Genomic DNA, 14527 nt, shown 5'->3' on the forward strand with positions numbered 1-14527 from the left:
AATCCATTAATGCAGAAAATAATCAACAGTGAAATAATTGTTAGTAGCCATATTGTTAAACGAAATGTATTTTGTTGTCGTTTTTGTTTTGCAGGTCATCTGGTGAGGTGCACCAAATCTTTTAGGCGGAGGAGTGGCAGACAGCGCCACCCAGGCGTGCAGAGTGGGACTGCATCCCGTCTCACAGTCGACGACCAGCTTCCCGAAGCGCCGCTGCCGCCGCCGCCCGATGGACCGCGCGCTCTGAGAGCAGAGCGAGCCGGGACAGACACCAAGCGAGGAGAAAGGAGCCGGTGGGGGGTGGGGGGAGAACGCCCACCTGAGCAGGAAAGGGAGGGCATTGTTCGGCCGGGAGAGGAGAGGAGAGGAGAGGACACGTGGGCGCCACCATGTCGTCGAACAGGACCCAGAACCCCCACGGACTGAAACAGATAGGCCTGGACCAGATATGGGACGACCTGCGGGCTGGCATCCAGCAGGTGTACACACGGCAAAGCATGGCCAAGTCACGCTACATGGAACTCTACACGTATCCTGTCAGACCGGGGGAAGGCCGAGGCTGTGATGATAAATTTTTATAGACCTTATTCACAGCAGACATGTCATAGTAGGAAAAGCACAGGTGTATTCAAAACCATTACTGATGGCTGCATTCCACTTAGGAGAGACCCTGGTATTAAACCATTACTGATGGCTGCATTCCACTTAGGAGAGACCCTGGTATTAAACCATTAATGATGGCTGCATTCCACTTAGGAGAGACCCTGGTATTAAACCATTACTGATGGCTGCATTCCACTTAGGAGAGACCCTGGTATTAAACCATTAATGATGGCTGCATTCCACTTAGGAGAGACCCTGGTATTAAACCATTAATGATGGCTGCATTCCACTTAGGAGAGGTCCTGGTATTGTTCATGCTGACTCACTGAAATATCTCACTGGGACACTTTTTGGAACTGAGCCATCGTTAAGGTTATCACTTTCAGCTGTGCTTTTCCTACTATGACAAGTCCAAATGTCTGCTGTGAAAAAGGTCCATTGTTGAGTGGAACCATAACTTGATTAATCCCTTAGTCGCTGAATAGAATGTGAATTGGTAGCCATTTCAAAGTAAAATTCACTGGTTCTAACTTCACAAATGTCTTTTTTTATAACAGTGAAGTGAATATATTTAAGGTTTGGGACTGTTGGTCAATCAAAACAACCAATTTAACGTTGTCATAGTAGGAAAAGCACAGCTGAAATTGATAACCTAACGATGGCTAAATGAAGTGTCCCAGTAAGCTATATCAGTGAGTCAGCATGCACAATACCAGGGTCTCTCCTAAGTGGAATGCAGCCATCAGTAATGGTTTAATACCACGGCCTCTCCTAAGTGGAATGCAGCCATCAGTAATGGTTTAATACCAGGACCTCTCCTAAGTGGAATGCAGCCATCAGTAATGGTTTAATACCACGGCCTCTCCTAAGTGGAATGCAGCCATCAGTAATGGGTTTTGACTACACCTGTGCTTTCCTACTATGACATGTCAACATGTCTGCCATGATAAAGGTCTATTGTCTGACATGTTACTGACCGCGCATATTTGGGAAGGTAACTGAACCACATACAAATCTGATCCTCAAGAACAATATGTAAACAATCAAACATTTTACTCTCTAATGTGTTGCCCTAATAGCTGATCCATTCTCACGTTTAAGTTCAGTAATGGTTACCTAACGACGACGCAAATAATTAACCGTGTTTTGCCAGTTGTTGAAACTGCAGCCTCCCTCGCTGTGTGTTGTAGTGTACTTGGCTACTTCCTTCTCTCTCTCTCAAACCCAGACGTGTTTTATAGCTGCTTGGCCACGTAATGAGTTATAACAAAAGAACACCCGAGCAGGCCAGAGTCCAGAAAACAGGAAACAAGCCTTTGCTTCAGAAATGCCACCTACATAATGACTGATCTGAGGAGGTCTTAATCCAAAATGTATTTTTCTAATGAAACTGTAGATATTTCACCCTTTTTAAAGATGCAAACTCAATAGAATACACAGTGTGCTTGATACGAGTGTAAAGTACACAACATGCAGCTTTTTCTCCGAGGGCGCATTTTGTTGTTCTGACATCCTCTCTTCCTGTTACGCACCTTTCTAGCACTACAGGATGTCATCGTTTCCCTGAAATAAGAAATGCACCCAGCCGTATAATCTCAGAACCTTAATTCTATCCTGTCAGGCAGGAAGAAAGAACCACATTTATTTCAACTTCATACAATGACATATTTAGCCTTTCACAGCTTTTCCGGCCAAAGTCTGCATCGCTGGTCACCAATTAAAAAAACAAAACAAAAAAACAAGCTTTGTTGTACTTATAGACAGGGTTCCCACAAGGTCTTACAAGTATTAAAAAAAAAAATTTAATATTCTAAAAATACCACCTTAAAAGTATTATTTTGTTTACTAAAGTCTTACATTTTTTCTTGTCCTTTCGTAGCATAACAGAAATGCCGTAATGTCATTACGGCATTTTTTATGTAGGTAAGGTTTGAACTTGCGGTTTCATAGCATAAATGAGTCTAAATGCAACAAATATTTAATGTTAGTAGAGTACAAACACATTAACACACAAGTGAATTATTGAATTCAGGTTACATTATTTGGTAATTACTGCTTTTCTCCATCCTAGGTGGTATTAAGAAGGTCTTAAAGTCTTAACTCTGACTCGGAGAACCCAGTATATTGATGTTGTGTATAGTTTATTTAGGATCCCCCATTAGTCATCAACATAGTGAAGACTATTCTTCCTGGGGTCCAACATAAGACAAATATTATAAAGCAGAATACATATTGTTGTATCAGAACCATGAAAACATCCTGGATTTTATATAACAAAATGCACAGTAGCCTGTTTTTTGTGTTTTATAAAACCAAACCTTAACATGAAATAAAATATATATTCTGTAGTAAGAGAAAGAAGACAGAAAGGAATAACTGAATCAATTTTATTTGTAAGGGACAGTGTTCAATTTAAACATAAATGTAATCATTTAATGCATTGCACCACAGTTAGCCTTGGGCTAATTTGCATCTGTAGTCCCACAGAACGCACAAATACAATTTAAAAACCAATCAATGCTCAGTTAGTAAAAAAAACATAAGAAATAGCAATAAAATACATCTCATATTACACACACACACACACACATGATCAAGAGGTGTAGCGGTATGCACAACCCCCATTCACACGCACACACACGAGAAGACAGGAATCAAACAGGTTTCAACCTAATCTCTTTACTGATAACAACTTCTCTTAGTTTTTTTGTTAAGCCTGAAATATTTCCCATTAGGATTAAATGGGGGGGGGTGTTCCAATATGTTACGTCTCTATATATTACCATTCATTAATTTATTTGAAAGACATAATTCGTCTGTTGCTCCTTTGTTTTATGTAAAGGTCAGCTATATTTTGGCGATGAATTTAAACCTCTGATTGTGTAGAGTCTCTCTGTGTTTTGTTCCTTAACGCTTCCCTTCTCAGACATGTATATAACTATTGTACCAGCGTCCACCAGTCGACCCAGGGCAGGGGCTCTGTGCCTCCAGCCAAGCCCTCCAAAAAGTCCACCACTCCAGGCGGGGCTCAGTTTGTAGGCCTGGAGCTCTACAAGCGGCTCAAAGAGTTCCTGAAGAACTATCTGACCACCCTGCTCAAGGTGAGTCCACGCACTTCAGAAGCACTGCGATTGTTAGAAACGATAAGCAAAGATTAATCGATTAGTTGTCAACTGTTGAGTCAATCACCAACTACTTTGATAATCGATTAATCGGCAAAACTTCTCTGTTTGCAGCTTCTTAAATGTGAATATTGTTCTAGTTTCTTCTCTCCTCTGTGACAGTGAACTGAATATCTTTGAGTTTGGACAAAACAAGACATTTGGGGACGTCATCTTGGACTTTTGGGAAACAATGATCCACGTTTTTTTCACAATTTTCAGACATTTTATCAACCAAACAACTAATCGATTTATCCAGAAAATAATCACCAGATTACCCGACAATGCCTATCGTACACTAGTGTGAGGTCGGCATTAGTTGCTAGCCTCGTGGGACCGTCCTGATCTGGGGAGCTCCAGTTTTCCACTCGCCGATCAGTCTGGCATCTTGAGATAGAGAAAATTTTGAGCCGTTCGCCAAACGACCGACCAATCAGTGTTGGTTTTGAGTCGGGTTTAGGTGTGACGCAACGAAAAGCGACTTTTCAGTCTAAACAACGCGGCAGCTTCCACGGAGGAGATGAGCGTAGCTATCGCAGCAAGTTTTATCCGAATTAGAAAGTATTCCTTCATTGAAAGAAGAGCAAAAAAAAAACTGCACTGGAGGCTTTTCTCTGAGGAAAAGATGTTTCTGCTCTTCTCCCGACTGGTTTCGACAAGAGTTTGATCTGATTGGTTGATTTGGCCCGTCTATCACCAACTATAGGTGGTGATAGACAGATGGGTTATCCAATCAGCTAACCAGTATTTTCGCCCCTTCCCAAAAAGTTCTCCAACAGAAAGTTCCCAGATGGATATGCCGAGCAAATGCGAAGCGATCCATCTGTTGGAGTCAGGTTAATTAGTTGCAGGCTGCAACCTCAATTTTTTTTCCCAGCCGTCCCAGAATCGCCTTCTGATTTCCTGTCCGTACTTTGTCTTTCTCTCGCCTCCTCCCTGGGTTTCCCCTCCAGGATGGCGAGGATCTGATGGACGAGTGTGTGCTGAAGTTTTACACCCAGCAGTGGGAGGACTACCGCTTCTCCAGTAAGGTCCTCAACGGGATCTGCGCCTACCTCAACCGCCACTGGGTCAGACGAGAGTGTGACGAGGGACGCAAAGGCATCTATGAGATCTACTCGGTACGTCTTAATATCTGTCGGTTGGTGAAGGCTCTTGGTGTGTTTTTGAGGTATTTTTAGCTTCTAATCTGAATGAAGAGAGAGAATGAAATGCATATTTTGTAGGGCTGCACACTAAATCGCAATTTCATTGAAATCACAATATAGACTAGCGCAATATCTCAATTTGTTAAAGGCAAAATATGTGTCAAACTGGGAACTATATTCTCAGAAAGCGAAGCACTGCTACTTGGGCGGAGTGATTAGCGCAACACCTTAAAAGCACCGTTGTTGCTCTCTGCTCCTCACCACGGGGCTTCTTAGGTGCTGCGAGCAAATCACTCCGCCCAAGTAGCAGAAGTAGCAGTGCTTTGCCTTTCTGAGAATATAGTTCCCAGTATGTATACGGTTAGAAGACGGCTGTGTGTCATGTGACCTTGTTATCTGTACACGCTGTGACTATACAAATCACAACGTGGAAATAGGAACATGTTGGGGTAATTTTGTCACTTATTGGGAGCAGTAGGCTAGATGGAGCCGGTTACCTCCAGGACCTGTGCTAAGCTAGGCTAGATGGAGCCGGTTACCTCCAGGATCTGTGCTAAGCTAGGCTAGCGGTGGGGGTGTCAGACAGAGTTACAACACGCACGGAAATGAGAAGGGTATGTATGGACTTATCTAACTCTGGGGGATATGGGGAATAAGACAAAGTCCCAATAAGTCGCCGTGTTCCTTTAAATAATTTTAAACTGGTCTTAATTTTCCTACGTCCATGTAATGCCTCTTATGCTCATTGAAATGCTCCCGCAGGGATTTACAAATGGGACCAAAATGCAATTTATATTTCAGCCAATCAGCTTTTTGTGTTATGTTAGACATAGAACTGATATAATTCTTCAGCTATGGGAAAGTGCAAGTATTGCAAGCAATAATTGGCTTGAAAAAAACATTTCAGATGATGTTTCAGGACTCTCACATCTGACTTTTTTTTTTTTTTATGTATGATGTCATGATATAAAGTCTTAACCCTCATGTTTTCCTTAGGTCAAATTTGACCTATTTTCAAAGTTTCTATATCATAAATTTGGGTTTCTTTTAACCAAATTGCCCCAAAATAACATGGATGGTTCCATAAGACGAACATCTTTAGGTGTTGTATTCAATTTTATAGCATTATCCTGACTAAACTTTGACAGATCTGGGAATATCCTTTACATTCATTCCTCTTTTTTTTTTTCTTGCACAGAAATTAGAACATTTCCTACAAATGAGGTTTATTGACCATGAATTCCAAAAAGATAAGTGTAAAACTAGAGCAAATAAATAGGTCTAGTGGTGAATATACTGGTGTTGATGGAAAAAAGTGCCAAAAACTTTGAAATAAGCGACAAAAACTTTTTTTTTTTTTTTTTTTTTTTTTTTTTTTTTTTTTTTTTTTTTTAAAAGCAAGCAAAACGTGGGGGGAAAAAGCAACATAAAAACTGTTAATTTTGACCCGGGAGGACAACACCGGGTTAAATTTCATTCATAATGGTCTTAAAAAGTCTTACATTTGACATGGTAGAACCTGCAGAAACCCTGAGTACAGGAGTGCTGTTTTCCGGGGAGATGGAACTTCAAAATAAAAGCCTCGTAAACATCCCTCGGAGAGCTGCCCAGCATTTCATGGTCCAAACCCGTTATAAAACCTGTGACTGTGCTTCATGTTGTTGTTGATACAGCATTGATTTAGAAGTGGAGTCACCAGTATGTGAAGATGTTTTAACAGTACAGAAAGAGGCCTTTGTGATTTCCAGTTTTGGACCTGCCCCATAAGAATTTCCCCCTACAGGACCTTGAAAGCCATTTGAAACTCCTTTTTAGTTTGGGCTCATTATGGATCACACTGATCAAAAGGAACGGAGACGAGTAACGAACACGCAGCCTGAAGTACTAACCTGTCGTTAACCTTCTCGTTCTCCTCTCCCTCTCGGACGCGGCGCTTTCCTCCCAGCTGGCACTTGTGACCTGGAGGGAGTGTTTATTCCGACCCCTCAACAAACAGGTGTGTTCAGTTTCTTTTTATGGAAGTGGAGCGAGCAAAAAAAAAAAAACACACAATGTAGAGAAAAAAAGCAAAACCGTTTTATCTTGTTTTTGTCAATTAAGCTCATGTGCGTTTAACCTGCAAAACTGTATTTCCTTTCCTCTTTGCTTTTATTTTTGTCCCTGCAACGAATCTCCTTGAGCTAAACTAACGTCTCTTTTTCAGGTAACAAACGCTGTGCTGAAGCTGATAGAGCGAGAGAGGAATGGGGAGACCATTAACACCAGACTGATCAGCGGTGTGGTCCAGTCCTATGGTAGGTCAAAAATAAAGAGAAACACCTGCCTGTTGCTTGGCAGACATTAGATAATGAAGAAATCCATGTCTTTTATAACTCTGAGCTCCATATGTACACACAGCAAAGACTCACAGCAACTCCTCACTGGAGGTTTAAAAAAAAAAATTTAGGAAGTTTTAGCTACCACACTTCTTCAATATGTGCGTTTATATGGACAATATTTCTTCAACTGGATTGAAATCATTCTGATTAAGAAAGAGGTCCCAACTTAACTGTTTACATAGATGCTAAATAAAGTGATCAGATAAGATGTGTGTTTACATGGCCCAGAGCTAGGGCTGTCCCGAAATATCACTTTTTGGGCTTCGAAGCTTTAGTGGGAGGTATTCAAATACATTCAAAGCTACGACGGAGAGGGACTTTTGCCGGCGTATGAGCGAGGATTTCTTCTGTTGATTTTTTTTTTTTTTAAGCCAGCATGAAAACGCTTTTAGTTTATTTGTACTCAGTCAGCTTTGGTCAGTTGGATAAGACACAGACATGACCTACAACATACAATAAAAAGGGAAAGAAACATGTATACAGAGAAATTAAAACAATACTGCATTTCTATAAAATACACTTATACCAGCGTTGCCATAGTGATGATCGTATGGCACTAAACGTAGGATTTGCCAGCAGCATAACAATGCTGTTCTGGGAGATGTTCAGACGAGAGACTCCTCAATAGTGCCTGGAAGGTGCTGACCCCTGCGTCACAGACCAGGTCACTTGCACTAGAGCACCTGGCTTTGTTGAGCAGTATCCTCATACAGTCATCAGCCTTAAGCTTCTGCATGCTTGCCTTTTTAAACTTAGTCCATAAGGAAGCAGTATAATAATTATTATAATGTAATTTAAGAGGCCTGGTAATCATACTTTTTATCAAGGATATGTTTTTGCTTACGGTTTTCAGGTGATTTGCCAAACTTTTTTTGAATTGTGCGATACTTCACGGATTAGCATTAAGCTTATTCCACTAGAAACCCGGTAGTATTGTCGAATGTAGATATCCTATTGTAATGTTGTTTATGCTTGCGTTTTATAAGGCTATTTGTGAAACACTTCGCTATTCTGAATATATGTACATGAAATATTATTTAGATTGCTTCCCTCCCTCATGCCCCTCCCAAATTGTCATGCAAAATGACAGTTTTTTTTTCCAGACACACAATGCAGCTATGTCTCGTATTGAGGGGGGAAGCACGGTCATTCGAAAATACTACCGGGTTTCTACAAACACAAACCTTAATGTTAAATCGGTGAAGTATCCCTTTAACTCGTTGTTTAGAGCCTTTCGACCACTGCCTCAGCCTCGTGCAACAATCTTCTATCAATCTTTAAATCTTTTAGCCACGAACCTGAGTTTTCTTTTTTTTTTGCTTCCACCACGTTTCGGTTCGTCCCATCACATAATGTTTCCCCCATGTTGGGCAAACGTGCGCAGAAAGTACATATTGATCCCAACCAGAGAGAAATGATCTAATTAAACATTAGATTTACATGGACATTAGATCCTAATATTTTCCTATTAAACTTAATCCGATGATATTCCGTCCGATCGTGTCGGCCTCTTCCGATTTGAGGTGGTTAAATGAGGCATTTTTATTCTGATTAGTGCAATATCAGGGTCCATGTAAACACAGCTAATGATCTGTAGTAATTTTCTTTATTGAACTAAAAATATGATTAAATAAATAAAGGAAGGTGTGAAAGGAAAATAAAAACTCTCTCAGGGAAGATTATCAAAACCAGCCAACTATTTAAAACGTCACTCTTCATTTAATTTCTGGGCTTAAATCAGGCGTCTTTAAGCTCTCGTTGGAGGCCGACCTTCTGGTGTTGTAGACCCGTTGAGGAGCTTCTGTATATAATAAGCCAGTAGGATCTTTTAATTCAGCTTTCTCTAGCCGTGATCATGAATCTACAGTACGTCTGTCGACAGTCAGTGGGGAACATTGATATCAGGTTTGATTTTTAGACCAGTACTGTCCTGATAGATCTGAACATCTAAGCTGAACAGCTGCAGGATTTGTTGAGTAAATATAGGATGTTTACGGATAAAATAACTGAGATATTGTCCAACCTGACTTCTGATCAGCTGCTCTCAAGTCAAAGCTGAAGCAGACAACATATATTTCAATACCACAGTGTATTATAATAGGGTTTATGAGATACTAAAAGTCAAGTCCAGGTGCAGAGGAAGATTTCCCAAAAAAGTTGCTTTTACCCAGATGGCCAATACATTCTTAAAAATGAAAACATTAAGTGACATTTAGTTCTTCGACTATGAAACTATAAGTAGGGATGTAACAATGCACCATTAATGGGTTCAAAATGGATAGAAATGTGTAAAGATTACAACCTGTTAGGATGAAAAATAAATTGCAAGGCAATTTCTAAACGTCCTAGGTCGTTAATCTACTTTAGATTTCACTTGTTGTAATTTCAGAGCTCACTCGTCTCAGTTTTCCTATTTAAAGAGATCTTTCCTATTTATTTAGTTATTTTTATGTGGGATTTTTTTATTTAATTTTGTTTATTTATGGGCGCCTGGGAAGCTCACCTGGAAGAGCGCGTGCCCATATACAGAGGCTCAGTCCTCAACGCAGCGGCCGCAGGTTCGGTTCTGACTTTTGGCCCTTTGCTGCATGTCACCTCCCCCTCTCTCCCTTTTCAAAGTCTAAGCTGTCTTGTAAAAAAAAAAAAAAAAAAAAAAAAACGACACATCTGCTTTGCACAGTTTCTATAAATAAATGTTTACATGAACCAATGTTTCCAGGCATTGGTCTGCAGCTCATTCTGTTAAAAACAAAGTGAATTGAATTGTGAGTTGAGTGAATTTGTTTGATCCCTATTTATGAGACCGAACCACCGTAAAGGTGTGATCCTGTTCAGTAACTGTGAACGTAGTATCCTCACGTTAACCCCCGTTTTTCCCGTGTCTCCCCTCTCCTCCCCCCTCCAGTTGAGCTGGGTCTGAACGAAGAGGACGCCTTCGCCAAAGGCCCCACGCTGTCCGTGTACAAAGAGTACTTTGAATGCCAGTTCCTCACTGACACCGAGCGGTTCTACACGCGCGAGAGCACCGAGTTCCTGCAGCAGAACCCCGTCACCGAGTACATGAAGAAGGTAGACGCTCGTTCCACTTCAGCAGCACACCGTTACAGATGAATGGACTCAACATGGCACACGGAAGATGAAAGAGTTGCTTGTGTTGCTTTTTAAAACTAGGGGTTTAAACATTTAAACTGGTTGTGAAGCATCGTTATTATGGTTTTGAATTTTTCAATCAGTTTCTATTTTATCTTAGTTTTGACTTTTGGATTAGTTTAGTTTGAGTTAGTTTTCAGAGTGTGTTTGCTACTTTTAGTTTAGATTAAGTCAATTTTCTGAGTGTTTGCTACTTTTAGTTTAGTTTGCGTTAGTTTTCAGTGTGTTTGCTACTTTTAGTTTAGTTTGCGTTAGTTTTCAGAGTGTTTTTATTCAGTTACAGTTGACTAAAGATATTTTTCACTGTTTATTTTTGTAGTTTGCTATAATAACCCTGTTGTGAAGGGGACGATCTTGTCCTAATAAAAGAACTGACTGTATATCTCTGTTTATTTGCTCAGGCGGAGGCTCGTCTGCTGGAGGAGCAGCGGCGTGTGCAGGTTTACCTCCATGAATCCACTCAGGACGAGCTGGCCAGGAAGTGTGAGCAGGTCCTCATAGAGAAACACCTGGAGATCTTCCACACCGAGTTTCAGAACCTCCTGGATGCCGACAAGAATGAAGGTACACCCTGCCATTTTTATTTCACGGTGTCCGCTGATCCTGCAGCTTTTAATCCATCAGCAGTTATTTATTTAGCGCTTTACAGCAACTAGCAGGTATCCAAAGTGTAGTTGTCACATGAAGTAACAACAGTAAAACATAACATACAGTGAAATCGGAAAGGAATACATAAAAGCAGGAAGAACGGAGAATGTCACAACGCTACGATGTATTAAAAGTCCTATGACATACAGACCTTAGTGGTCCCCTAATACTGTATCTGAAGTCTCTTTTATATAGACCTTAGTGGTCCCTAATACTGTATCTGAAGTCTCTTTTATATAGACCTTAGTGGTCCCCTAATACTGTATCTGAAGTCTCTTTTATATAGACCTTAGTGGTCCCCTAATACTGTATCTGAAGTCTCTTTTATATAGACCTTAGTGGTCCCCTAATACTGTATCTGAAGTCTCTTTCCCGAAATTCAGCCTTGGTGCAGAATTACAGCCACCAGAGCCAGTCCCACAATGATCTTTCCTTAGGATGTGCCATTTCTGTGTCTGTAGCTATTGAGGAGGAGAGAGGGGGGGCAAGGTGGAGGGTGGGGGTGTGGCCTTGACCAACTTCCACTTTGCTCGTTTGAAAGCCATGATGTCTCTCTCTCTCTCTATCATGGGTGGGCCAAATTCTCTGGACGGGCAAACCAGAGAAAGGGGAGGTAACCTTGCTCCTTAGGACCTCATAAGGAGAAGATTGCAGATCGGCCCATCTCAGCTTTCATTTTCTCAAAGGCAGAGCAGGATACCCAGTTTGGCTGTCCTCGACTAAAGAAATTCTTAGTCGACTAACACTTATAGGATTTTGTCGACTAATCGATTAGTTGATTTAATTGACAGAGCTGTGTGCTTTGAGAGGTGGTTAAGACTAGAAAAGCACAATATAAATGTAGTTAATTAACCATCTGTAAAAGTTTCTCCACAATTAATCCTGCAAAAGCACCACTTTAAATCTTGCGTTTACCATAAATGTGCTCAGAAGTTTCCTGAAATAAAAAATTAAGCATGAATAAGCATAAAAAACGACTAATCGACTAAAGAAATCTTAGTCTACTAAGATCAAAACGACCGATTAGTTGACTAATCGACTAAGAGGTGGCAGCCCTAATACCCAGGGCTCGGTTTACAACTATCACCATTTCTAGCCACTGGGGGACCATAGCCAGGCTGGGGGAACTCACATTAATGTTAAAAAACCTCATAAAGTGACATTTTCATGCCATGGGACCTTTTTTTAAAAGCCATTCTTTACGTTTACAGGTTAGATTTTAAACGAGCTACGTCTGTTATAGTGTGCGGCTGTCAGGAGGTAACTTGTTCTAAAGTCTTGGTGCCGCAACTGCAAAAAAGTGATCACCCCCCCAGTTTGTGAAGCTGTTGAAGCTCGGACTGATTGAACAGCAACATCAGAGCTCCAAATAACCATTATTTAGGCAAGGCAGCGTTATTTGTAAAGCACATTTGAGTGACAAGGCAATTCAAAGTGTTTTTGAAGAACAGTTAAAAACAATTCAAAACAGCTAAAATAGAATAAGAGTAAAAGTTACAGTGTAGTGTAAGAAATGAACAACTTTTTAAAAGAAGGCAGCATCAAAAGAAAAGTCTTCAGCCTTGATTTAAAAGCTCTGAGAGTTAAAAGTGGACTTGCAGCTTTCTGGGAGTTTGTTCCAGATATGTGGTGCATAAAAACTGAACGCTGTTTTTATCCGTATTTAGTTCTGACTCTGGGGACAGAAAGCAGACGTGTCCCCGACGACCTGAGAGGTCTGGATGGTTCATAATGTAGCAGAATATCAGATATGTATTTTGGCCCTAAAGCACCAACAGATGTATTTTGAAATTAATTCTTTAAGGGACAGGAAGCCAGTGTTAAGACCTCAGAACTGGAGTGATGTGATCCACTTTCTTGGTCTTAATGCGGACTTAAATTTTACACATTCAAACCAGATGAATCAGTTTTTACGAGTTTTTATTTATTTATTTTTTTACTTTTGCTTACAATCTGCTTAACCTTTGGGTTGAAATGAAGCTAATGACTAAAATTCTGTCCCCTGCTCTGCATCTCTTCTCAGACCTGGGCCGGATGTACAACCTGGTGTCGCGGATCACAGACGGTCTGGGCGAACTGAAGAAACTTCTAGAGACTCACATCCACAACCAGGGCCTGGCCGCCATCGAGAAGTGTGGAGAGGCCGCGCTCAACGTACGGACAATTAATTCTCCTCTCGCTAACAATTCTCACTGGTTTACTTTAACGTTTCGAGTAACGAAAAGGTACCGATCCAAACCTGGACAGTTAGGTTGTCCTCAGTTTACATTAAAGCTTCATTGTGTAAGAATTTGTCCCATCTAGCGGTGAAATTGTATATGACAACCAACTGAATATTACTTTCTAGCCCCTCCCCATTCTGAGCGTATTTTAACTCCTACGGTGGCTGAACCCGAAATTATTATTATCTAGGGCTGTCAAAATAAAGCGTAAAAAAAAAAAAAAAAGGGGTAAAAAAACTAACGCAGATTAATCCATTCCATATTGACGTATGACCCGGAGTCGGTCTAGCCACCATTCAAGTGTAAAATGAAGGAGGGAGACGAGAACGTGCTGCCTGGTTCATTGGAACATTTAGCTACTTGTTACTTCTTCCTGCCAACCCTGGCTACCGAAATCTGGTGCCCCTGATATGTCTGATCTTCTCTCTGATGCTCTGAAACGGACGATACAGGCAACACAAACACCGCTGCACGGGACGCTAGTTAACACTATACTCGACAGCAGCTAACGTTAGCCTACCGCTAGCTAGTAGCTGGATTAAACAGCTAACGCTAAACGGTGTAAAGTTTGACTGTGTTTTACTGTAGAGGATTCCACACCGGTATGTAACCGTCTGCTAGCCTGACCAGCCAGCTGCCACTAGGGTGCGTCTAGATTTCTAGGCTAACAATCTGCAGCTGCCCTCGGAAAAACAACACAGACGGTACGTTCAATGAAACTGGTAAACTACATCCTCGTGGTGCATTTGAAGTTATTGTAAATGTCCTTTTCCCATCTCGTGGTTGTTTTTGTCATTCAACAGCAATTCACTAGTGAAATAAGTTATTGTTATAGATGATTATCAAATCCTTTAATTTTGACCATATGGCCTTAGCAATAAACAAGCCCTTATTTAATGTCACCAACTGTTTAGTACCCTGCTTTTTTCTTTTCTTTTTTTACTTTCTTAAAGTTTTGGTTCAGGCACCGTTAATTATGTATGCGATTAATTTCGATTAATTATCAGAGTATGTAATTCAATTACATTTTTTTTAATCAATTAACAGCGCTATTATTATCTCCATTGTTTACACGCAGCTGTTCTAGCCACTCCAATATTAACTTTGGTCTTGTTGCTTTGCCTGTCGCGTTGTCGCTTTTAATTCTCTTTTCCGCTTCCCTGGCGAGTAATTCTACGCTGGCATTCGTCACAACACCACTGAGTGTAAGAGGGCAA

The 14527-nt window shown here is 40.8% G+C and overlaps 1 protein-coding gene across 1 annotated transcript in view; it reads left to right on the forward strand.

The window, feature by feature from the left end:
* Positions 1 to 14527, forward strand: part of LOC114549315 (cullin-1) — a 44387-nt gene that overhangs the window by 15839 nt on the left and 14021 nt on the right. Inside the window, exons 2-9 of the mRNA XM_028569567.1 lie at positions 95 to 529; positions 3530 to 3704; positions 4718 to 4885; positions 6858 to 6908; positions 7116 to 7206; positions 10196 to 10359; positions 10842 to 11004; positions 13112 to 13242. Coding sequence (XP_028425368.1) covers positions 390 to 529; positions 3530 to 3704; positions 4718 to 4885; positions 6858 to 6908; positions 7116 to 7206; positions 10196 to 10359; positions 10842 to 11004; positions 13112 to 13242 — 1083 coding nt within the window. The 5' untranslated portion in view covers positions 95 to 389. The remainder of the gene's footprint in view (positions 1 to 94; positions 530 to 3529; positions 3705 to 4717; positions 4886 to 6857; positions 6909 to 7115; positions 7207 to 10195; positions 10360 to 10841; positions 11005 to 13111; positions 13243 to 14527) is intronic.

Source organism: Perca flavescens, chromosome 22 (genome assembly GCF_004354835.1).
Source record: "Perca flavescens isolate YP-PL-M2 chromosome 22, PFLA_1.0, whole genome shotgun sequence".
NCBI lineage: Eukaryota > Metazoa > Chordata > Actinopteri > Perciformes > Percidae > Perca > Perca flavescens.